General features: G+C 32.8%; 1 protein-coding gene and 1 non-coding gene across 2 annotated transcripts; both read right to left on the bottom strand.

Annotated features, from left to right (window-relative positions):
* Positions 1 to 2,151: 2,151 nt before the first annotated feature.
* On the bottom strand, positions 2,152 to 12,157 carry LOC140888109 (F-box/FBD/LRR-repeat protein At5g44980-like). Its single transcript, XM_073295791.1, has 5 exons — positions 11,978 to 12,157; positions 2,938 to 3,852; positions 2,699 to 2,848; positions 2,490 to 2,592; positions 2,152 to 2,207 (listed from the first exon to the last, which is right to left on the bottom strand). The coding sequence occupies exons 1-5, from the start codon at positions 12,155 to 12,157 to the stop codon at positions 2,152 to 2,154; spliced, it is 1,404 nt and encodes a 467-aa protein (XP_073151892.1).
* Positions 12,158 to 18,757: 6,600 nt separating this feature from the next.
* LOC140894186 (small nucleolar RNA R71) lies at positions 18,758 to 18,864 on the bottom strand. Its single transcript, XR_012153732.1, has one exon. It is a non-coding gene; the product is annotated as a small nucleolar RNA R71 (small nucleolar RNA).
* Between the last annotated feature and the right edge of the window lie 6,983 nt (positions 18,865 to 25,847).

Raw genomic sequence — 25,847 nt, 5'->3', positions numbered from 1 at the left:
TTAGATATGTAATTGCTATTATAAATTTTGTTTTTTCGATTTCTATTTTTAATTTTTTTTTATATAGTTTCGAGCATAAGAATTGATTTATACCCTATTCGAAATTTTAGTTTTTTATTGTATTTCTTTCAATAATGATTTGAAAGTATATGTTTACTTTTCAAACACATATTTGCTCTCGTATCAACATAAGCATGTATATGATAAGATTTATGTTTTTTTTTAATTTTCATTTGAATTTTTATATAAATACTAATTGGATAAGTTTTTTTTTTTTTGAGTTCATTCTCTCACTTTATATATATATATATATATATATATATATATATATATAATGATTTTTAATAGATAAGAGTATGATGAGTATTTTTAAACAAAATTTTTTCTCTCCCGTGAGTAGAAAATAAGCTTTATTTGGGTAAGGATTTATAAATTAGATGGTGTTTGGCTAAACTTATTAAAATAAGCTTAACTTATTTTAAAAATAAGCTGTTAAAGTGTTTGGGTAAACTTATTTTAAACAACTTAAAGATGTTGATATGTTGGTATTATAAGATCTTTTTATTGTCAAAATTACCAGAAAGGGTATAATTATATGAAAGTAATGTTTTGAGTTATACATATACGAAAATAGTTTTAATATTAGAATATAAAATAATTTTAATATTTTACTTTATAAAAGTTTATATGATTGTTAATTTTTTTAAAATAATATTTAATATTTAATGGGTAGAGGATATAATGGAGATTTATGAAAATATTCAAGGGTATTTTAGAAATATAGAATATTAAAATAAGATCTTACTGAAAAAATTATCTCCCCCCTTACTTTTATAAAAACAGCTTATAAGCTGTCAAACATCTTATTTTGACAGCTTATAAGCTGTTTTTACAAATTTTAGCCAAACAAATATTGAGAGCTTAAAAGCTCAAAAACAGCTTATAAGTTGTTTGAAAGAGCTTTTAAACCTTGTCAAACACCCTCTTAGTTGAAAGTCAGTTTAAAGATTGATTAATTGATAATTTTTCCTTTAAATATAAAGATAAGAGTGCCACTTTACAAGCAAAGGCCCAACCAAAAATGCTAGAGTAGAGGACATTGTCGATAAGGAGGACAATGAGTGGAGTCTAAACCCGACCCGCTTCAAAACCCTCCTCAGTGGGGAGGGTCTAGACCCGGCTAAGCCGGTCTACAAGCAGGTGCGGGATGGGTCTTGAGTTTGGCCAAACCCGTCCCGGACCCGACCCGCTATAATATATACTAGCAATTGAGGCACACTCGATGTGTGTGCGACATAATACATGAATATTGTTTATATATATGTAGGTATGAGAGCGGTAATTTTCACATAATTGAGAACAAAAAAGTGAACTGAAAAAGGGGGAAAATTAAAAAAAAATGTAAATTGAAAATAATATAAAGAATATTGGTGAGTAGAGGGGTATTTTTGGATTAATAAAATCCAGACCAAAACATCAAAATAATTTTTCTAAGGCTTCTAGCTTTAATAAAATAGTAAAGATATATATAAATTTAAAATATACATTTATATATATATAAAAGTAATATTAATAATATGTAAATATACTAAATAATTAATATTTTATCCATAATTTGAGTGTATAATATTATTATTAAATGAATTTATTTTATTACGATATATTTAGTATAAAAATATATTATTATAATTTTTTGGCTAATAATTATTAATTAATTACAAATTGTTAAATTTTAACTTGTGAAAATATTTTCTTGTCTTAAATATTATCAATATATTTTTGAAATTAAATTTACTTATTTTTGTTAATTTTTAAACTTTTAAATTTAATAAATTTAAAAACATTAAATTTGTGACGGATAAAACATTTCTAACTTGGATTAGACTCACCCGGTTCGCGGATTGTGACATCCATTGTTTTGAATTAATAATGCAAAAAATAAAATAATAAAATAAAATAATACCCCGATTTCAGAATTAGTCTAACAAAGTCGAGTCACCTGTGCTATAAAAACAAGAAATAGTAACAAACTGTAGAATAATAGAGTCATTTATATAATCACTATTTCAATGGGCATACCTATTTTTATGTATACAGATCTTTAAGTACAGACAGCAATATCAAACTTCTCAAATGCTCATCAACATCGAATCACAAATGCATCGGATCAATGCCTTCTCTCAACAAAGTACGATAAGCAAAATATACTAAAGTTCATAAAATTAATGTAAAAAGTTCACAAATTTAATTTAAATGAAGGTTGAAACTAACTTTACTTTACAAGATAATAATCTCAACGTCCGTAGAAAGAGACTGTTTATGCAACCATTTATAAATCATTTGACGTCTCCTCTCGCAATTCCTCGAATTAGAAATCGAAGTCGTCCACTTTCTATCATATATTTGATAGAATAAAGGATGCTCAGAGAGTACCAGTCGCTTGAGGGAGAGTATAGTTTTAAGGATGTACCAAATAAAACTATACTCACAATTCTTCTCGCTTAATCCATTAAATTCCACTTCTTTCAACTGATTGTCACGCCTGACCATTCTCTTCAATGCTTTTTTTAGGTTAAATGTCCACTTACCTTCCTAAATGCACAAGAACCAATAGAATAAATATATAAGCCACAAATATTCATAAACTCAAAACACATTATCATGGTGGAGCAAGGTGTAGGTGCAATGTGATGAATACCATTGATAATTGGAACTTGTGTAGAAGGGGGCATGAATACAGGAATACATCAAGTTCTAGCAGATCAAGCTTATGGTGGTGTCCTTCTAATATTAGAACCAAATGTCCGAGGTTGATAAGCTTGCTAATGACTCGATCCAGTTTGCATCCCTGACAAATGCAAAAACTATATAACATATTTCTTCACTTTTTGTAAGGAGAGAAAGAATATATAAATAGTCAAAAGAGATTTGTCACACCTCAAACAAGCTGGCACTTGTCCTAAAAACCATGGATTCTAGATGAGGTAGATCTTCAGCGGTTTTTTCAAATACGTAAGGAACTATTTCGCTGCCATAGAACCTGAGAGCTAAAGTTTTCAGCAATGGTACGTGAGAAAAGGATAATTTCACAATACCCAGGAGGTCACATATATCAAAATGAGTTAGATTGTTGGCAGACAACTCTATCTCTACGACATATATACAATGAAATATCGTCAAACTCTTTAACTGGAGATGAGGACCATGAATTAGTAATTTGGTGGGAAGCTCACAAAATCTTAAGATCATCGATTGGAGGCTCGTGCAATTCGATAACAAGCTCTGCACAGCCTCAGAAGTGAAAGAAATACGATCCAATTCAAGAACTCTGAGAGCATTTTTGTTTGGTGTTAAAAAAGAACCACCCTTCAACCGTAGATATTTCACCCCATGAAGAAGATCAGTAGAAAAAACAGGGCTCTGATATCGGTTGGAGCAAAATCCAAGCGTAAACTGTTCCACTCCCAGAGTGCCCAGAGAATTCATCAATTCCTTAAATTTGTCAGAGATGGATCCACAAAAATAACAAACCAATTCAAAAGACATTATTTTAGATCCAGAATGATGTTTTAAAAAGGTATCCACTCTTTCCACAAACTTCCTTTGTGATTGGAGAGTCCTCTCCAGACGAGGAAAGCACAAATCAGTGCAACTAATTTTGACTCGGTTGATGTGGGTGTAAATATGCCTCCATCTCCTGGACAGAACACTTGTCCTAACAGCATCAACGGTAGCCAATCGCGAGATAATCGAAGAGATGACATCATCCGACAATTGGCTAATTCTATCTTCCTTCTCCTCCACATTCTCATTCTCATTCTCATTCTCATTCTTCGAATCGATATCAAAACCCTGTTTATCAAAAGCAGTAGTTATTTGGTTCAACATATATACATATGACAAAAACTTGTTCCAAAAGTCAGTCATAGGTTTACCAGATGATAGAGTTTCGGTTCATAATTTAATAAAACACAAACTCCCACGCATAAAAGTCCAACACTTGCAACTCGAGCAGCAAGAAATATAGCGCTCCCCCAAACTAAAAACAGAAAATTAAAATTTTGTATAAAAAACCAAAAGAAAGTGAAGATGATATTTCTAAGAAAATTAAACTTACAATTGTGCATCTTCTGGAGAATAAAGAACGAACGAAAAGGCTGTAGATTTTGATCTGCGCTACACTTTACGGAGAACTTTGTTGAGTCAAAACGCGGCTCGGCTTTGTTTTACAAGGGAATTGTTGGCCTTATATTTAGGGTTGGGTTGGGTTGATTGGGGTTGGTTTTCTTTATGGGTTCAAATTCATTGATTTAAATATATTTTTATTATTTAAATAACTTAAACCCAAAAAAATCATATTTATATTAATTTAAAATTCAATGAGTCCATATATTTCAAATGACTCAATCTAAATATAATTTAAACTGTTATGGGCTCCATTTGGACATGTTTCAAAATAAATATTTAATGTTTTATAAGTAGAAAAAAAATTAAAATGGTATTTAATAAATTTTTATAAAACCATTTTTAAATTATTGCTGCATATATTTATAATTGTATATTGGCGAAACAATCAGCTTTGAAAACAAAACTAAAATTGACGAAAAATATTATTTTATTTTTTTTAAAAGAATCCTATCATATTTTTATTTATATTTTTAAATTTTTTAGATAAAATAATTATATTTTTTAAATCTTCAATATTATCTTTATCTATAATTTCAAATTTAATTATATCTTTATTTGTATTTATACAATATTTAAATATTTTGGGAAGAAATTTTAGACAAAAATGATAGTTTTTTTATGATATATATATATAGATTTTATAGATATATTAAAAGTAATTAAATTATGTATTTTTGAGTTTTTTTTTTCATTTTTCGATAATACTATCCAAAAAACATACTAAAATTTATAAATTTTTAAGAATATAAATGGACATAAATCGAAAAGGCGAGCATTACATATAATGATGCATATTTATTTTTATTTTTATTTTTATTTTTATTTTTTTTATAATACTATTTGAAGTAAATTTTTTTGGGCTGAGAAATGTTATTTTTATTTTTTACTATACATTTCTATTTATATAATAAATTTATTTATTTATTCGTTAGTGGATGACACAAAAATCGAGGAATTGTAATGAGAATGCAATTACACATCTATTTTTTGAAATATTTAAATTATTTGTTTATATTTTTAATTTTTTTTATTTATATAGATACATAATCTATTTGAATTAATTATTTTAAGCGAGAAAACTTGAAATTTTCTTTTTTAAAAGACTATCTTGATATATATTTATAATTTTGTTATGCTGCTACTTACCGTGCCCACCACCATTTGTCCAAGATTAAAGTGACCTTACAGTTTTTGGGAAAATATTTTTTGGACGAAAAAATGTTGTTATTTCTATTTTTATTATATTATATATATATATAGATATAAATATAGAATATCATGAAATTTTATATAAAGTTTACTCTTCTTAAATAAATTGAAAACACAATATTATTAAAAATATTAAAATTATCTATTATTTATCAATGTTTTAAAAAGTGAAAGGCGGTAGGCGGGCGACGACCCACCGCCTAACGCCTAGCCGCTTAGGCTGTTTTTTTAAAATCTAAATAATAAATAACTTGGAATATTAATGAATTTTACTATAAAATATAAATTTTATGTCTTATATTTTTTAGTTTTTGGATAATAATCTTATAAAAAAAATTTAATAATGTTAATAATAATAATAACAGCAACATAGATGTAAATAAATATCAAGTTTTTATATGTATTATTAGATTTAATTTTTTTTACTTGATTTTTTTTTCTGCGCTTTTTTTTTATTTATATGTTTGTTTCTCGCGCCGCGTCTCTTTTTTTAATTTTTAATTTTTAAATTTTTTATAAAAAAATAATAACTTCTTAGGCGGATTGCTGCCAACTTAGGCGGCTTGGGCGCCGTCTAGGCGAAAGATTAGGCGGGAACGCTTAAAGGCATAGCCTTACAAGAAAGCGAGGCGATGGGCAACCGCCTAACGTTTAGGCGTGTATGGGGATTTAGGTTCTATTGATAACTTTAAAAATTTAAAGTAATTATGCAAATACGCAAATGGAAGACTTAAAGCAATCAAAAATAAATGCGATAAATAAATGCGTAAAATAAAAAGCAATAAATGAGATGAGATATGTTTATGAAAGTTGACGATAAATCGCCTACGTCTCTCCTTCATGGTTAAGATCGATTAAACAAAAATCCACTAGCACTTTAATATCTTGGCCTTGATGGCTCCAAGGATAGCGTACAACTCAACACGATCACCGCGTCGATACAACTCGAACGCATGGCCTTAAGGACTCCAATGATAGCCTCAACACAACACACATGGCTTCACACTCAAGTGTTTACAACGATAGCACAATACGCTTTACTTTACTCTCAAGTGTTTACAACAATAGCACAATCAACTCACAAACTATTTTTACAAACACTCTCAAATATTTGAATATATCACACAAACACTTTGATAGATAGAAGATTGCTTGCAAAGGAGAGAAGAAATGAGTTGGGATGTCTCCAAATGACCTTGGAAAGCCTCTATTTATAGTTGGAAAGGATTTGAATCTAATTTGAGTGCATGGAGCGTTTGTTGGAAAGTCAGAAGTAGGCAAAAAGTGTTCGGTGCCGCTGTCCCCTTCCAAAACAGCACTGAGTGGATTTTGTGGAAAAATCATATCTCACAATCTAACCATTAGAGTTATCTGAAATTTTCGCTGACGCTTTAAAACATTTTTATCTTCATTCTGAAAAATGGAGATTTGATTTGAACGAGTCAAACATTTTCAGTAATTTTCGGAAGTTGCTTCATCTTGTTTCCGCATCTTGTTCTGCGCGACACATTTGAAAAATTCATATCTCTCAATCCATACGTTGGATGGATCTGAAAATTATAAAAAAGTTGGATAACATCCTAAATTTAAATCTGATTGGTGAAGATTTAATTTGGATGTCTCAATCATTCCCAGTTATTTTCTGAAGTTGAATCTTCATGGTTTCGTTCCTTGCAGGAGTGGGTATTGTGCAACATATTTGAAAAAATCATATTGTCATTACAGCCGTTGGATTTCTCTCAAATTTGGACATAATATTTTAAACTTCCTCATCTGGATTATGACCGGTGGAGATCAGATTTCAATTCATAGATAATTCCATTAATTTTTGGAAATTGATGCTACATACTTTGGCTTCTTCTTTTTCTTTTCTTCATATCCTCATAACAATGTTTCATATCATCCACATAACATTGTGTCCATTATATGAGCAATATGAGACTTCATAAATACATTGATAGCTTCAAATAACTTCCAATAATTTATTTGTCAATAAATCTAATCTGCAAAATCTCACTTTAAATGGTTAGTAAAAATTAACCAAGTTTTATAATCATCAAAACATAATATTATGAGATTTGTTAATGCATTAAAGACATTAATATCATAACACGAGATTTTTATGCATTTAAGGCGTAACAATCTCCCCTTTTTTGATGATCATAAAACTTGGTTAAATGGGAGAAATAAATGTGCAATATTAAATAAATAATTTAAATTTACACAATATAATTGCATGAATAAACTCCCGCTAAATTAAACAATTAGCTAAGAAGAGAATTAAAAATTTATTTATCAAATAACCAATTTTATTCTCCATTCATTTAACCAAACTGACTCTCCCCCTTAGCTAAAGTATTTAACCAAAATAATTCACCTCCTTTTTGTGATAATCAAAAAGACTGAAAAAGTAAATGCAAAACAAGATAATTGAAATATGATTTCTAAAATGCAACACATAAATTTCACATAAAATGTGAGCTTTATAACTTTGAATAAATACAATTAATTTTTATTATCCAACATTAAATTGCTCGAATTTAATATTAATCTCTCCTTTAATATGACATTAAATTTATTTATATCCACAAGTGATTACAACTCAATCATGCCAAGTTCACCACGCAAACGAATAAAAGTATTTTCATCTAGTGGTTTTGTAAAAATATCGGCAATTTTATTTTTAGTGTCAACATATTGAAGTTCAACTTCATTTTGTTCGATGTGATCACGAATAAAATAATGACGAATGTCAATATGTTTGGTGCGAATGTTGAATAGGATTCTTTGTAAGACATATGGCGCTAGTGTTGTCACAGAAAATAGGGATTTTTGAAAAAGATACACCATAGTCGAGCAATTGATGCTTCATCCAAATAATTTGCGAACAACAACTACCGACATCCATATATTAGGCTTCGGTCGTTGACAACACAACACAATTTTGTTTCTTTGAAAACCAAGAAACTAAACAATTTCCTAGAAAGAAGCAAGTTTCACTAGTTCTTTCCCTGTCCACCTTATATCCACAAAATTCAGCATCACAGTAAGCTTTTAAATCAAAGAAAGAATTTTTCAAATACCACAAGCCGAGATTTGGAGTATTTTAAAATATTTGAAAATGCGTTTTAAAGCGAATAAATGTGATTTCTTTGGACATGATTGAAATAGTGAACACAAGAAAACACTAAACATAATGTCCGGTCTACTAGCAATAACATATAATAAGGAGTCAATCATACTACGAAAGAAAGATTGATCTACATATTTACCATTTTATCCTTGTCGAGTCTGATTGCTGCGCTCATCGGTGTAGATGATGATTTTGTGTTCTCCATCCCAAACTTCTTCAGAATCTCCTTGATGTATTTGCTTTGGTTCACAAAGAACCCATCCTTGCACTGCTTGATTTGCAATCCGAGAAAATAATTAAGTTCTCCCATCATGCTCATCTCGAAGTGATCCTGCATAAGCTTGGAGAATTCTTGACGTAGAGTTTCATTAGTGGAATTAAAAATTATGTCATCAACATAAATTTGCACAATCAATAAGTCATCTTTAGCATGTTTGGTAAACAACTTATTATCAATATTTCATCTTGAAAAAACATTTGAAAGAAGGAAATTTGATAATTTTTCATACCAAGCTCGAAGAGCTTGTTTTAAACCATACAATGCTTTGTTAAGTCTAAACACATGATCAGGCAAAAAAAGATCAACAAAGTCATCATGTTGTTCAATATAAACTTTTTCTTTCAATTCACCATTAAGAAAGGCACTTTTGACATACATTTGAAATAACTTAAAATTTCTAGAGCAAGCAAAAGCAAGTAGCATCCGAATAGATTCTAGTGTAGCAACAGGCGCATAAGTTTCATCATAATCTATGTCTTCTTCTTGACTATATCCTTTTGCTACAAGTCTAGCTTTATTTCTAGCGATAGTACCATGCTCGTCAAGTTTATTCCTAAAGACCCATTTAGTTCCAATAATAGATCTATCATGCGGCCTAGGAACAAGATACCAAACATATTATGTTTAAATTCATTCAACTCATCTTGCATAGCAATAATCCATGCATCATCTAATAAAGCATAATCAATACACTTAGGTTCAATATGAGAAACAAAGGCAAGATGATTGCAAATATTATTAAGATAAAAGCGAGTGGTTACTCCCTTCGAAGGACTTCCGATGATAAGATCCATTGGGTGATATTTGTGAAGCGTCCATTCCTTCGAAAGAGGCGTTTCCTCAACAGAAACATTTAAATCATTTAAGCTTGAGGAATTCATCTATTCATCAAGTAAATCTATGTCATCATTTTTAGTGCGATAAACAATAGACATAGATTCATCAAATACAACATGCATTTATTCCTCAACAAGTAAAGTGCATTTATTAAATACTTTATAAGCCTTACTTGTTGTGGAATATCCGAGAAAGATGTCTTTGTCGGACTTGGCATCAAACTTACCAAGGTTGTCCTTACCATTATTATGGATATAGCATTTTGAACCAAAATCTCGAAAGTATGAAATGTTAGGCTTTCTCCCTCTCCATAATTCATATGAGTTTTATTGAGAATATGCCTTATTGATACACGATTGATGATATAACATGCAGTGTTCATTGCTTCGGTCCAAAAATATTTTGGAAGAGAATGCTGACATATCATGGTCCTTGTAATCTCTACAAGTGTTCTATTTTTCCTCTCAACGACCCCGTTTTGTTGAGGATTCCAAGGACAAGAAGAATTATGACCGATGCCTTTCTCTTCATAAAAATTTGTACAACTCTCATTTTGAAATTCAGTTCCGTGGTCACTACGGATCTGTTTTATTGAAAGATTTTTCTCATTCTCAACACGTTTGACAAAAGTTTAAAAATAATCAAAGGCATCATTTTTGTGGGATAAAAACAATGTCCATGTGTAACGTGAAAAATTATCCACAATGAAAAATGCATAAAGATACCCTCCTAGGGTAGCATTACTCGAGGGACCACATAGATCTAGGTGAAAAAGTTTAGGGGTATATAAGTTGATACAAAATTTTTGCTTTTAAAATATTTTTTTTTGTGTTTTCCAAGTTCATACGAATCACAAAAAGAATCTAATTTTAAATTAAGTTTTGGCATATCAACAACTAAATCAACTTTAAAAATTTTTCTCTATGGTACTAGGACCAACATGACCTAGTCGTCTATGCCAAAGAATGTTATAATCAAAATTCAAGGATACAAGGCTTTTGATATTTGATAAAGATAAATTATTTAAAGAAACCTTGTATACATTTTCACTTCTATATCCTTTGAAATTTATGGATTTGTCAGTCGTGAGTGATATAGTGCAGTGTTGGGGAGTGAATTTGACTTCATAACCTCTATCGCACAATTGACTTATGCTTAGTAGATTATGTTTAAGCCCTTTCACTAGGAGTATATCATCAATCAAGCAAGATTTAGATATAACAATTGAGCTGATTCCTTCAATTACTCCTTTGATGTTGTCTCCAAAGGTGACAGTTCCCTTCTCCTTTGGTTTGAGGGATTGGAGTAGATCCTTGTTCCCCGTCATATGTCTAGAATATCCACTGTCTAGATACCATATGCTAGGAAGAATATTTTTCCTATTTTCATGCAGAGAGTGTTTTTGGTACCCTTTAGTTCTTTTGGGTCCACAGTTGTAGAAAAGAAAAACATAAAATAGATTTCTAAGAGTTCAGTCTCTCATAGCAACATCATTGCCATTTTCCAAGAGTGCTCCCAGTAATAGGTAGGGCTATGGCCTCTTTAAAAACCTATTTTCTTGGATAGATCAGCGTTCATCAGGAGGATCCGTCGCAATTCAAGACAATTTAAACCGGTCTATGATGAACTCCCTTAGATCATGATCTCATACTGCCGACTAGTAAGTTGTAAGTACTCTTAGGCCTCCATTTCATATAGTTCTTTTGATCATATTGAAATCTTAAAGATCTACTTTTATGTCTAACATAACCAATTTTACAACAATAAGAGAATGTAGGGGGTGATCTCATTTTAGCTTTAGCAATGAGACTAGTAAAGTCTATTGATTTTTTTTTATACCCTAAACAGCCTCTATCAAAAATACATTTTTGCATGATTAATAAGTAATTCAATTTATTGTTACTAACATTGAATTTGTCAAATGAGTTTTCTAAGTGAGCTATTTTATCCTTTAACCTTAGGTTTTCATGCTCCTTAGATTCTAATTTATTTTTAAGGTTTTTATTTTCCTTTCTAAGAGATTTAGTCATATCATACATGAGTTGATATGCATGCAATAGTTCATCATAGGAAGGTACCTCGTCATCGTTGTCGAAGGCGATGTCATCATCCTTAGCCATGAGTCATATGCTGGCTTTCTCATCGTCGTCATCGCTATCGCTCCAAGTGGCTATGAGTGCTTTCTTCTTGCCTTTGTCATTTTTTTTCTTGAGAGAGCATTCATTTGCATAATGCCCTTATTGTTGACAATTGTAGCATATCACTTCCTTGTCTGTCTTCTTGAATTTATTTCCTCGCATGAATCTTTTGAATTTCCTTGCGAAGAGCACCATGTCATCATCATTTTCAACTTGGCTAGATAAGGCAATTCCCTTTGCCTTGATCTTTTCATCTTCTTTCTTCGCTTCCTTTCTTGTGGATACTTTAAACTCATGGGCTTTTGCGGTCTCATGAAGTTGGTCAATATCATAGGATGCGGCATCACCTTTGTTGGATTCGATGATGGTCATTCTCTTTGCACCCCACTCTTTGGGTAGGGTGCATAGAGCTCTCCTCCATTCTTACTTGGATGGATATTGTTCTCCAAGTTGAGCTAACTCATTGGTGATTTGGGTGAGCCTTCGGAACATGGTGTCAACATCCTCATTGTCTTCCATCTCAAATGTCTCGTATTTGAGTTGGAGTAGATCGATCTTTGTCTCATTGACTTTACTAGTCCCTTCGTGACATATATCCAATTTATCTCATATCTCTTTTGCGGAGGAGCACATCGAGTTCCGGTTGTATTCGTTCATATATAAAGAACAATGCGAAATATTCATAGCTTTAGCATTTTGAGAAATTAACTTCATGTCCTCCTTTGAAAGGTCATCCATTCATTTAGGAACTTTAACCCCTTCAACCTATTTCATAGGTATATATGTACCTTTAACGGTTACTTTCCAAAGATCATAATCTACGGATTGGATATATAGGGACATTTGATTTTTAAAATATCTGTAGTTTATGCCGTTGAAAAGAGCAGGACGATTGGTTGATTGTCCTTGAGAATAATCGCTCGCTAGATTTGCCATAGAGCCTTTTTGAAAATATTTTGTAAAATTGGTGGCTCTGATACCACTTGTTAGGACCTAATGGGGGGTGGGGTTAGGTTCTATTGACAACTTTAGCAATTTAAAGCGATTATGCAAATACGCAAGCGGAAGACTTAAAGCAATAAAAAATAAATGCGGTAAATAAATTCGTAAAATAAATAAAGCAATAAATGAGATAGAATATGTTTATGAAAGTTCGATGATAAATCTTCTACGTCTCCCCTTTTTCGTTAAGATCGATTAACCAAGGATCCACTAGCACTTTAACATATTGGCCTTGATGGCTCCAAGGATAGCCGTACAACTCAACACAATCACCGCGTCGATACAACTCGAACACTTGGCCTTAAGGGCTCCAAGGATAGCCTCAACACAACACACTTGGCTTCACACTCAAATGTTTACAACGAAAATACAACACACATGGCTTCACACTCAAGTGTTTACAACAATAGCACAACCAACTCACAAACTATTTTTACAAACACTCTCAAATCTCCACTGATCAGATTTAATTAGGATGTTATACAACTTCTGTCCAACTTCGTTCCTTGCAGGAGTGGGTACTGTGCAGCATATTTGAAAAAAATCATATCTGTCATTATAGCCTTTGGATTTCTCTCAGATTTGGAAAGAAGATTTTACACTTCCTCGTCTAGATTATGACTGGTGGAGATCGAATTTCAAAGCATAGATAATTCCCAGTAATTTTCGGAAGTTGATGTTCCATACTTTGGCTTCTTCTTGTCCATTTCTTCATATCCTCATAACAATGTTTCATATCATCCACATAACATTGTGTCCATTATATGAGAAATATGAGACTTTATAAATACATTGATAGCTTCAAAATAAATTTTAATATTGTCAATAAATTTATTCTGCAAAATCTCACTTTAAATGGTTAGTAACAATTAACCGAGTTTTGTAATCATCAAAACATAATATTATGAGATTTGTTAATGCATTAAAGACATTAATCTCATAACACAAAATTTGTATGCGTTTAAGGCGTAACACCCTACACGAAATGTCGTTCGTATTTTGGGAATGTGAAAATTTGATAATCTTTTGTTTAAATTTGTGTTCTTCAAATTGTATAAATAAATATATTGTCTTGGAAAGTTATTGCCTATTATAATATATTACATATTTTATTAGATATGTAATTGCTATTATAAATTTTGTTTCTTCGATTTTTATTTTTAATTTTTCTGCTATAGTTTTGAGCATAAGAATTGATTCATCCCCTATTCGAAATTTTAGTTTTTATCGTATTTATTTCAATAATGATTTGGAAGTATATGTTTACTTTTCAAACACATATTTTATCTCGTATCAACATAAGCATATATATGATATGATTTACGTTTTTTTAATTTCTATTTGAATTTTTATATAAATACTATTTTCATCAGTTTTTTTTTTGAGTTCATTCTCACTTTATATATATATATATATATATATATATATATATATAGAATCTTCTTGGGTGCAGGGAAAAATGGGGCGCCAGCCTAGCTGGTGCCCCATGTGTCTTTTTTTTTTTTTTTTAATTTAAAATTCCCAACCCATCTCCCACGTCCCATCACTTGTTTCACAGAAACACCTCTCACCCACCATTGTTCACTCTTCTCTCTCGAATCTCCGTCGCAACCGCCACCCATCCCGCACTCGTGTAGGTCGCACCTCCAACTCTGCCATCAGTCGAAGCACCATGGCCGCCGCCCTTGAACCAGCACCTTCTTCGCCAGTTGAATCACCAAGCCCACCGCCCCACAAACACCTCCACCTTTGATACCGCCTGAACCAACACCTCTGCCGCCGCCCCAATCAGTACCACAACCGAGACCTCCACCGCACCTGGCGCCCCGAGCCCGACCAGCCAAGCCGATTGGCCACCTCATGCCCGACCACGCCTTGCCGACCACCCCCAACCACACCACTACGACCACATCACCACAACAAATCACCCCGCCGACCAGCCACCCGTCACCACAAATCACCCAGGCCGCTCGATTTTGAAAGAAGAAAATGTGCCGCGCCCAGATTGCAAAGATGAATAAAAGCAGAGAAGGAAGAAAACTATTCATAAAATTGGGCCAAAATTTGGGCCCAATTTTTTTAAAAAAAGAAAAATTGATGTGGGCGCCAGCACAGCTGGCGCTCACAATTCCCCTGCACCCTAGGGTGCAGGGGAACGACACACTCTCTCTCTCTCTATATATATATATATATATATATATATATATATATATATATATTATGATTTTTAGTAGATAAGAGTATGATGAGTATTTTTAAACAAAATTTTTTCTCTCCCATGAGTAGAAAATAAGCTTTATTTGGGGTAAGGATTTATAAATAAGTTGAAAGTCAATTTAAAGATTGATTGATTGATAATTTTCCGTTTAAATATAAAGATAAGAGTACCACTTTACAAGCAAAGGCCCCGCCAAAAATTTTATAGTAGAGGACATTGTCGGTATGGATGTTAATGGGTCGAGTCTAGACTCGACCCCGCTTCAAAACCCGCCCAGGTGGGGAGGGTCTAGACCCGACTAAGCCGGTCTACAAGCAGGTGCGGGATGGGTCTCGAGTTTGGCCACCCGTCCCGGACCCGAACATCTATAATATATACTAGCAATTGAGGCACACCCGATGTGTGTGCGACATAATACATGAATATTGTTTATGTATATGTAGGTATGAGAGCGGTAATCTTCACATAATTGAGAAGAAGAAAAAGAGAATTGAAAGAGGGAAAATTAAAAAAAAATGTAAATTGAAAATAATATAAAGAATATTGGTGAGTAGAGGGTTATTTTTGGATTAATAAAATTCAGACCAAGACACCAAAATAGTTTTTCTAAGAATTAATGCTAGAACTTAAATTGTAATTCACCCAAATGTAGGTTGTCTGCAAGTAATATATTCGTGAGCATGAGATCGATCCACGGAGAAGTGTTTTAAGTTTAATTTTAGAAATTATATATTATAGTTGAAAAGATTATTATAATGTTTAAGTACACAAATTATAAAATTGTCAAGACTTCAAAAGTTCATTGTTGGTTTATTTAAGATTGTTTAATAAAAATAAATAAAAGAAACTAAAACACAAAAGAATATTTAAACAAATATATCATATAATATAGTTCCCACAATATAAATATAAGATTAACCGATATTTAATACACTGTACCCATAATATATATATATATATATATATATATATATATATATAAATATAAGTGCATAAATATAAACATAAAAGAACAATTAAATATTTAAACAAATATATCATATAATATAGTTTCCACTATATTAATATCGGATTAACCAATAATTAATATATGTTACCCATAATATATATATATAAGTGCATAAATATAAATTGACATAAAAGAAAATGTTAGAACAAATCACAATACTTTATTTAGAACAACCGGCAGAGCCACACTATCGTCTAAATAAAATATATGACTTTTTCATGTTAGATACGATAAAGTAAATGTTAGTTGCGAAAAGTAAATGTTAGTTGCGGAAAAATAAATGTTAGTTCAAATCACAATATATTATTTAGAACAACCGACAGTATCACGCTATCGTCTAAATAATATATATGTCTTTATTATAAATAGATACATATATTTATAGTATATAATTATTGTAGTATTTATTGTATCATATTTGACAACAAATCAAAGTAACCACATTCAAGGTAACAAGTATTTGATGTAAATAGATAACAACAAATCATCCAAAATTATACCCACAAATAAAGATCAATGCGTAATAATAGAAATAGAAAAGAAAGAATATGCAAAATATAAACAATCTTACTTGACCAACAATGAAACCTTTTCACCTTGACATAAAAAGATTTAGCTTGCCATGAACATGAAACTCAAGAATAAGGATAAAAAAAATTTCATACTTGAACTTGAGAAACTTGCACACTTGATAGGAGTCGTTTTTGTGTGTTATTTTGCTTTGTTTTGCATTTGTTTCGTTTCGTTTCGTTTACGTTGTGTCTGTTATTTTTCATTATTGTTTCGTTTGTTGATGTTTTGTCTTTGTTGTGACTCCTCTGGTTTATTTATTTATATGGCAGGAAATCACCAAGAAATGCTGATACTTGGTGAGAAGGTGATGCACAGTAGAGGCCATGAAGATAGCACAAGAAGAAAAGCAAAATTCTGGAAAAAAAGCAAGGCGCGCGGGCAGCCATTATCTACCGTGCGGGCGCAGTCAAGTTCGAGAAAAGCTGTGCCTGGAATTAAGCTAGGCGCCCGAGCGGAACTTTTCTACCGCGCGGGCACGGTCACGTATTTTTGAAATAGTAGGCGAGGAATTTCCAGGCGCCCGAGCGGCCATTTTCTACCGCTCGGGCGCGATGCGCTGATTTGATATTTTAATTTCTTTTGAGAGTTTATTTCGGGAAGGATTCTTGGGGACTATAAATACAATTATTTCCTTAGTTTTTGAGGGTTAGACAGACGCACATCAGGAGGAAAACGGCGGCTGAACGCTTGAAGATTTCTCTTCTCCGTTGGGAGTTTTTCTTTTCTCCTTTTCTGAATTTTTATGTTAAACATCTCTGAGATTGAATTTTTGTAATGAATTCCAGTAGCTAAGTTTTTATTTTGTTGGAATCGAGGGGATCCTAACCCCGAAACACTGTAGTGTGATTGAATCATCGGACGTATTGAGAATTGATTTGTGTTTATAATTGATTTTATCATGTTTTTCTTTCTATGTTGATGATTAGCTACCCTTAACATAGATTCGTATATTATGAATTGCTATCGAGAGATAGATTTATAATTAGGACGAATGATAGAATTCATGGACTTAAAATATGCATAGAGATATGATATTTAGTACATGTTGATAGCCATAGACCACCAGGTTGAAAGTTGTAGAATTCATAGAACGCAAAGCAATCAATCATGATAAATAATTAAAGAGATTTAATTACTTCAATGAGTTGATTAGTTTGGCATTACCTCGAGAGAGAGTGTCGATGTTACAGGAACTTTTGTCAAACTTATATGCATAAATTAAATTCCAATCGTCCAGTTCAATTAGGGGAAAGGTGAACCGAAATTCCAACAAAATCATTTTGAATTGTTATTCTTCATTCTGAGAATTGATTGCTTGGTTGCGAAATTTAAATTTATTTACATTGATTTCTTATTTTCTTTAATGTTAGATAATTCACAAATCACTTTTTCGATACTTTGTGTAGTTGAAAATTGAAAAGACAAATTATTTTCGTTAGTCCCTGAGGACGTTACTCGTACTCAGTACATTTTATTATAACTTGAATCGTGCACTTGCGATTATTATCGACTGGTTTTGAGAGATTTTTACAAATAATTTAAGTGTTGGTATTCCGTCGATCAAGTTTTTGGCGCCGTTGCCGGGGACTAAATAGATTTTAATTTGTTTGATTTGACTTTTCTCTATTACAATTTTAATCACTCTTTTCCATCTGTGGACTGCAGGATTCTCTTGCAGTACATGCAACACTCACCTGAGGGACTATTGCCTTTTGATCCAGAAATCGAAAGAACTTTTCACAGAAGAAGAAGGCAACAACAGCAAGAAATGGAAGAAGAACACGAACAAGAACAACCAGTTTACAGATCCATGATGGATCTTGCCCTGCCAAACATTGAAGGTGCTCGACCAAGCATAATCCGGCCAATTGTAGCAGCAAATCACTTTGAGATAAAGCCGGCTATTCTTCAAATGGTTCAGAACACACTTCAATTTGGTGGGAGTGTCATTGATGAACCCTATGTGCATCTCACAAATTTTCTAGAAATTTGTGATACATTCAAGATACAGGGAGTTTCAGACGACGCTATTTGTTTGCGTTTATTCCCTTTTTCACTTCGAGACAAGGCAAAAGCATGGCTAACGAATTTACCTGCAGGTTCCATCATAACTTGGGATGACTTGGAGAAAGCTTTCCTCACTAAATACTTTCCACCATCCAAGTCAATGAAGCTGAGAGCTGATATCACAACCTTTTCCCAAGGAGAACATGAAATGTTTTATGAAGTATGGGAACGCTACAAGGATCTACTGAGGATATTTCCACACCACCAATTAACAGACGGTCTTGTGGTACAAACTTTTTACTATGGACTTTCTCATTCAAATCGTACCATGTTAGATGCAGCTGCAGGTGGGAATCTACTGCGAAAGTTGTCAGAGGATGTGTGGGGACCCGGGTTGCTAATCTTATCTTAGGGAAATTTATTGTAATTAACAATTAAACAAGTACTTAAAAGAATTAAAGAAACAAGAGCTAAATTTTTTTTTTTTAAAAAACAGGGTGTCTCGCTCGATCGGTAAAACTTTGCCGATCGAGCGAGCACAAGTGCTCAAGCTCTCTGTTTCAGAATTCCAGGCCTCTCTCGATCGGTACATTTATACCGATCGAGCGAGCACAAAGCTCGATTCCTCTGTTTGCTCAAATAATGGCCTCGCTCGATCGGTGCAATTCTACCGATCGAGCGAGCACAGGTTTCAGCAACTTCTGCTGTCAAATCCTGCTGTCAAGACTTGTACAAATCCAATATAAACATGCATACATGCTACAACAATGACTATAAGCCATATTATAAGCTGTTACAAACTTCTAAACATGATACACATCAACTAGCATATGCTTAAGCCATAATATACAAAGTTCTTGTGTCATTTCTAGCATTGTTCAATAGCATAAACTACAAGACTTGCTGCTAAACCCATGTCCTCACTTGCTATGATTTTAACTCGAGCTATCCATGTCTCTTATGACTAGCTCCTGCCCCACCTATTGTCATGCACACATACAAAACAAATCAATAGCCGGATAACTCCGGTGAGAATAAAATCCCAGTATAAACAACTTAAAACGCGAGATAATAAACGTGAATGCAATGCAAATGGCAAAGGAAGGCTATCAAGCTGATATCAATAAAGCTTAGTTCTTTGGGATCCCGAGGAAATAAAATCTTTAACCAACACCAACTCACCCATTCGAGGTGAAGTTAAATACTTTATTTCCTATGACTTTGGTACAATTATAGAGAGTCTTCTGGCTCTGAAAGCGAAGGCTGCAATCCATGCCACTCAACTATAACTTACCAAACGTCATATGCACTCTAGGCTGTTAACCCTCTGTGCTTTTTAGGCTGGAGTTCAAGATGAATACAACATAAGCTGTATGCATTAAAAGCTGTAAAACACATCTTGAACATATAATCACATAAGAAAACAAAGCAATACAAGCAAGTAATCACATAAGAAATATAAAGAAGCACGTATGTGATTGACATGGGAATACTTGAAATGAAAGCTATTTCAAGCGTTCTATCCCATCTGGATTAACTGTCATTTATACCTTTCAAGTCGTGTCTGATAGTACTTCAAGTCTGCAATGACATCAATGATAAAGTATATCAAACGGTTGCTCAAGTTCTCAACTCAATCTTAATTGCAATGCTATCAAACCTTCACTTCTTTCTCGGTTCGAATCGGCAATCTCGAGTCGTCAATCCTTGATTGAAAGCTGAGACGATAGTATCAGACCGGGATCCGAGGTTTACATCTGCTTTTTGGAAGAGTTTACACACAGCGTTGGGGACTAGATTATTGTTCAGTACAACGTTCCATCCCCAGACAGATGGTCTGAGAGAGTGATCCAGGTTCTCGAGGATCTACTGAGAGCTTGTGTCATCGACTTTCAGGGCTCTTGGAAGACTAGATTACCGTTGATGGAGTTTACCTATAACAACAGCTTCCAGGCATCTATAGGTATGGCTCCTTATGCAGCTCTCTACGGGAGGAGATGCAGATCTCCCGTGTATTGGGATGAGGTCGGTGAGAGGATTCTACTTGGTCTCAAAATTGTACAGCAGACTGCAGACATTGTAATTCAGATTCGGGATCGTATGAGGACTGCTCAGAGTCGTCAGAAGAGTTATGCTGATACTCGACGACGAGATCTTGAGTTTTCAGTGGGTGATCATGTGTTTATGAAGATATCACCTATGAAATGGGTGGTGAGATTTGGTCGAAGAGGTAAGCTGAATCCGAGGTATATTGGGCCTTTTGAGATCTTGGAGAGAGTTGGCACGTTGGCCTACCGTTTGGCTTTGCCACCAGAACTTGCAGCAGTGCACAATTCTTCCATGTATCCATGCTTCGGAGATACGTCTCGAATCCGGCGCATGTACTAGATTACGAACCTTTGCGGTTAGCACTGGATCTAGTATTTGAGGAGAGGCCTGTTCGGATCTTAGCCAGAGAGGAGCGGAGACTGAGGACGCGGATCATACCGATGGTCAAAGTCCAGTGGTTAAATCACTCCGAGGAGGAAACCTCTTGAGAACTCGCTTCCCAGAGCTATTCGGGTAAGTACTTTAATTTCGAGGACGAAATTCAATTTAAGGGGGGGAGAATTGTAACACCCGGAAATTTTAAAACGTAAATCCGCATGCATAATTAGGAGAAATTAATTTTTAATTAAGGGTTAAATGTATTTATGTGATATTATGTGATTTATATGCATGATTTAATTTATTTTAGCATTTAACCCATAATTATGGAAATTCTAGATTTTTAAGGAATTTATTATTTTGATCGCGTAGACGGGACCGTGGACGGACGAGATACCAAAATTCTTAGCCAAAAATATTTTATGAGTTTACGAGCCTTAAAATAATATTTTAAGGTATTTTGTCAGGAAAATTTTAGTATTTAATTATATATTTATTTAAGGGTTGATTTTTAGCCAAAATAAGTCATTTTAATGACCTTTATTAAATTTTAAAAATTCCCTATTATAATATTTCGGGATTTAGCATTTCCCATCAGATTATTATTATTATTAGGGGTTTTTAAATATTAGTTTTATGGAATAATATTTATACTATTAGTAATATCTTTTTTTTTAACCTATTATCTACCAAAATTTAAAACCAATCAATCCGTAATCTACTCCAAATACTAACAGCCGACTCCATCCTCCTCTCCAACCTTTCTTCACGCTTTCTTTAGAAAAATCACAGCCCCATAGCCGATCAAACCTCGTTCGTGAAGATTTTGGTCCGTTCGTCGTCCCGGAGACCCGTATACGCATCAACCTTCGTCAATCAATTAAAAAGGCATGTTTAAATCTTTTTTTTGGCCACCATATAAGCTATTAATCATGCATGACGTTTTTTTTCAGATTTCATATGGTTATTTCGAAATTATGCAATCTTATTGATGTTTGATGCATGTTTGAGTGTTTACTTGTCATGGCTCACGTTTTCTTCAGCATGGCTCGGTCCAGGGGCTTGGGTCTCGGGTCAGAGGTGAGTTAGGGTCCTAAGGATCGAACCATGGCCAGGTTATAGGCTGATAAGGGGGCTGGCTGATCAAAAACTTGATGGAAGGGGCTGTAGGTGACAGTTTAGGGTTTGTTGGAAGAGTGGCTCGGCTTGTCATGCTAGGCCATGACCCAGTTAAGCCAAGGCTAGGTTCGAACCGGCAGGACCCTGGGAAGGTCCTGCCGGCGGCGCTCCGGCCGGCCATGGCCAGAGAAAGGCGACAGCAGCCCTGGAAGGGCTGCTGCTCGCACAGCCGAGGACAAGGTGGAGGGGGGATCGGGTTTGGGCTGGGGTTGGGGCTGGGTCGGGTCTGGGTGGTCCGAGTCGGGTCTGTATGGTAGTGGGTCGGGTCAGGTCAGTCCGGGTCCGGGTTAGGTGGGCCGGGATCGAGTATTTTAATTTTTAAATATATTATGTTTTAATTGGTTTTTGGGCCAATTAATTAGAAATAAAATTATTTGGGCTTCCAAATAATTTAATTTGGGCTTTCAAAATTATTTTTAAGTTAGCCCAATGATTTTTATGGGCTCGTGGGCCCATAGGAATTTTTGGGCCAGTCAGTGATTTTATGGGTCAGCCCAATGAATTTTTAGGAATTAATTAGTTAATGAGCCTAAATATTTTTATTTAAGCCCAATAATAATTAAGTATTTTATTTTAGTAAAAATTATAATTTTTAAAATTAGTTATTTAGTTATGGGCTTTAAGTTATTTAATGGGCTTTAAGTCAGTTAAGGGGCTTAGTAGAGAGACCAGCAGTCTGGACCAAACCATGAAAAATAATTAAGTCCGGAATATATATTTAATTATTTTATGCATGAAGTTTATATTTTAAGTATAAGTATATTTATTATGAAAAATCAATTAAATATATATTACGAACAAATTTTCAGTGCATGCATTCATGAAATTTTATATGTTATGATTATGATTATGTATGAGTTGAGCAAAAATATTTTCTTGATGGAATTTGAAGTAGTGTGACATAGGGGTGGTTATCCACCATATGATATATGATTTATGCGGTAGTTTACTACCATAGGAGGTGATTTATCACCGCCACGTACGTTGGTTTATGAGACTGATCAGTCGGCACATATAAGTGTCACACTTACGGATATGACCATAGACTGTTTCAAAAATACCATGCTCAATTATGTTATGTATGATGAAGAAAGATGATGTTTATGATTAAGATTTATGTTTCAGTATTTATGTTATGAAAAATATTTTCATGCATGCTCATGTATCATGTATATGTATTAGTATGATTATGTGATGCATTATTTTAAACCTTGTTATCCAAGTTTAGACATGTTGAGCCCCTAGGCTCACTACGCTTATATGGTGCAGGCGAGACAGATGATTTTTTTGTAGCTCCTACCGGTGGTGAGGACGTATGAGCTCACGGAACAGTGGCCCCGTGACCGTTGGATGATTTAGGATTTATTTCATATACATTTTTATTATGTTATTGATTTTTAAGCAAATTATACTTTTACTTTAGTATTTTCGCACTTGGTGTTTTTGGAGCATGCAAAACTTAATTTTATTTCATACTGATATTATTTATATGTTAGTTTGAATTACATATATGTATGGGCGTATATGTATTGTTATTATTTAAAAAAAAAAAAATTTCCGCATTTAAGTTTAAAGAGTCTTAGATGTTTCATTATGTCTTGTACTCTTTGTTATTACATTTCAATTAATGTATTGACCTATCTATTCATGATTTTAAATTAAAGTAATATGTGCTCCACGTGTTGAGTAGTTAAAAAGTAACTACAAAGTGTTTTTTTTTTAATTTCCACTTGCATGCCTATTATCTTTGGTGTTTGATTTATTTTACTAGTTTCCTAGCTATTTATTTTTTTTTACGGTTCACTAATTATAAGATGTAGAATTTATAAGTGATTTGTGGCATGTTGACGAATTTTATTCTTGAGAATTTCTCTAATTTAAGCTTTTCCAATGCTATGAGTTAGAATAGACGTTCAGTTTATATACAAATTTATTGTGGTTTAGATAATATTTTTGTTCAATTGATATGATTATTGAATAATTATTAAATAACTGATAAAAGACATGATAGATAAGAAATAGTAATTTGGGTCGAAAATAGTATTGTGTTTGGTTTAATTTTTAAAAATAAGATTAAATAATGGTTTAAAATTTTTTTGCCAAAAATATCATTTATATTTTATTGGATGGTGATTTTTAAGTTGGAGGGAAAGTGTAATTATTGAATTTATGTGTAAGATAAAAACAAGGATAAGTAATACTATGGTTGGGGTGGGTTTAGTTAACCTACTATAACACAACTTTATCTTTTCTAGGTTAGATTAGCTTGTTTTAATAAAATCCTACCAAACAATAAATTAAATCAAAAATCACATAAAACCTACATAATCTCTTGTATCAAACACTGCATAAATGATGCAAGATAATTGTTTATCATATCTCATTGATTTTGTAGAACATCACAACGAAATCAAGTATTTTTAAAAATAAAAAAAATTCTATATATAATTACAAACACACATACTATTTTATGTATTAAATTTATCCTTAACGTTTGTGGCTAATTCATGGGTAGGAAGTTCAGATTGGCACGTACAGTGTTCATAAAGGGGTCATTTGCAAAAATGGCCTAATTACAAAATTCTTTTAAGTTTAAGGGTCTTTTGACTTTTACTTGATGTCTTATTTAAATATGATTTTTAATGACAAAAATGCCCTTTTGATTAATTTGAAATAATATCATCAAATGTAGAATCTGATTCGAAATTAGATTCACTTGGTTCATCAAGGTAATAAATATTTTCATCATCTGATGAAAATTCAATTGTTTCTACTGGATAAAATCCAAGAGTAGATACACTACAAGAAAAACGGCTAAAGACAACGGATTTTATCCGTTGTCGTAGGCTGCAGAAAACCGTTGTACTTTTCAGTATTGTTGAAAGTGCGCCCTACGACAACGGATAAAATCTGTTGTCTTTGATACCTACGACAACGGATAAAATCCGTTGTCGTAGGTATCAAAGACAACAGACTTTATCCGTTGTCGTAGGTATTTCAGTGTTGTTAAAAGTTTGTTAAAAGACAACGGATAAAATCCGTTGTCGTTTCTCAAATAAAAAACAAAACAAAAAATTTAATATACAAATTTTCAATATTATAAATAAATGAAAATTTAAAATTTCCAAAATTAAATTTAATATACATTTTTCAATATTACAAATCAATCAAAACTCTAATTCTAATTCAATCTACACTATAAAATAGAGCAAGAAACTAATTTATATAAATTAACTTGGATCACTCGTTTCAGCAACATCCACTTGTATCTCCTGCAACAATTCAAAACAAAATTACAACAGTAAATGCAAATGTTCAAGAGGTATATAGCAAGCAGCAAGTTTCAGATAAATAACGTAAATAACGCGGCAAGCAGTTACAATATACAAATTACTTCGTCAGTTTGATATAGTCAACAGAGGCACATCTGAATCCTTCCAAGAATCTGAAAATGTTGTTCAGAAAAAATCACCATTAAAAGTGATAAGTCATATTAATCATGGTCATTCTGTTCAAAATCTAAATTTCCTAACATCACACACTCATTAAACAAGCCACAAACAACACTTAATTACCATATGAAGAGAATATTTTCGTTAGAAAATATGCTTAGTAGACACGCAGACACAAAAAAACCAACTAAATTC

Source organism: Henckelia pumila, chromosome 3 (genome assembly GCF_033568475.1).
Source record: "Henckelia pumila isolate YLH828 chromosome 3, ASM3356847v2, whole genome shotgun sequence".
In the NCBI taxonomy this organism is placed as follows: domain Eukaryota; kingdom Viridiplantae; phylum Streptophyta; class Magnoliopsida; order Lamiales; family Gesneriaceae; genus Henckelia; species Henckelia pumila.
Note: the sequence above shows the minus strand (reverse complement) of the source record. Positions and strands in the feature narration are given on the sequence as shown.

What these genes read in the sequence shown, in the direction of transcription:
- LOC140888109 (XM_073295791.1), bottom strand. Translation starts at nt 12,157, where the DNA reads ATGACCATCATCGAATCCAACAAAGGTGATGCCGCATCCTATGATATT. An exon ending in ACAAGTTCCAATTATCAATG is followed by an intron (nt 2,593 to 2,698) that starts GTATTCATCACA and finishes TTGTGCATTTAG; the next exon opens with GAAGGTAAGTGGACATTTAA. An exon ending in TGGATTAAGCGAGAAGAATT is followed by an intron (nt 2,208 to 2,489) that starts GTGAGTATAGTT and finishes TATGAACTTTAG; the next exon opens with TATATTTTGCTTATCGTACT.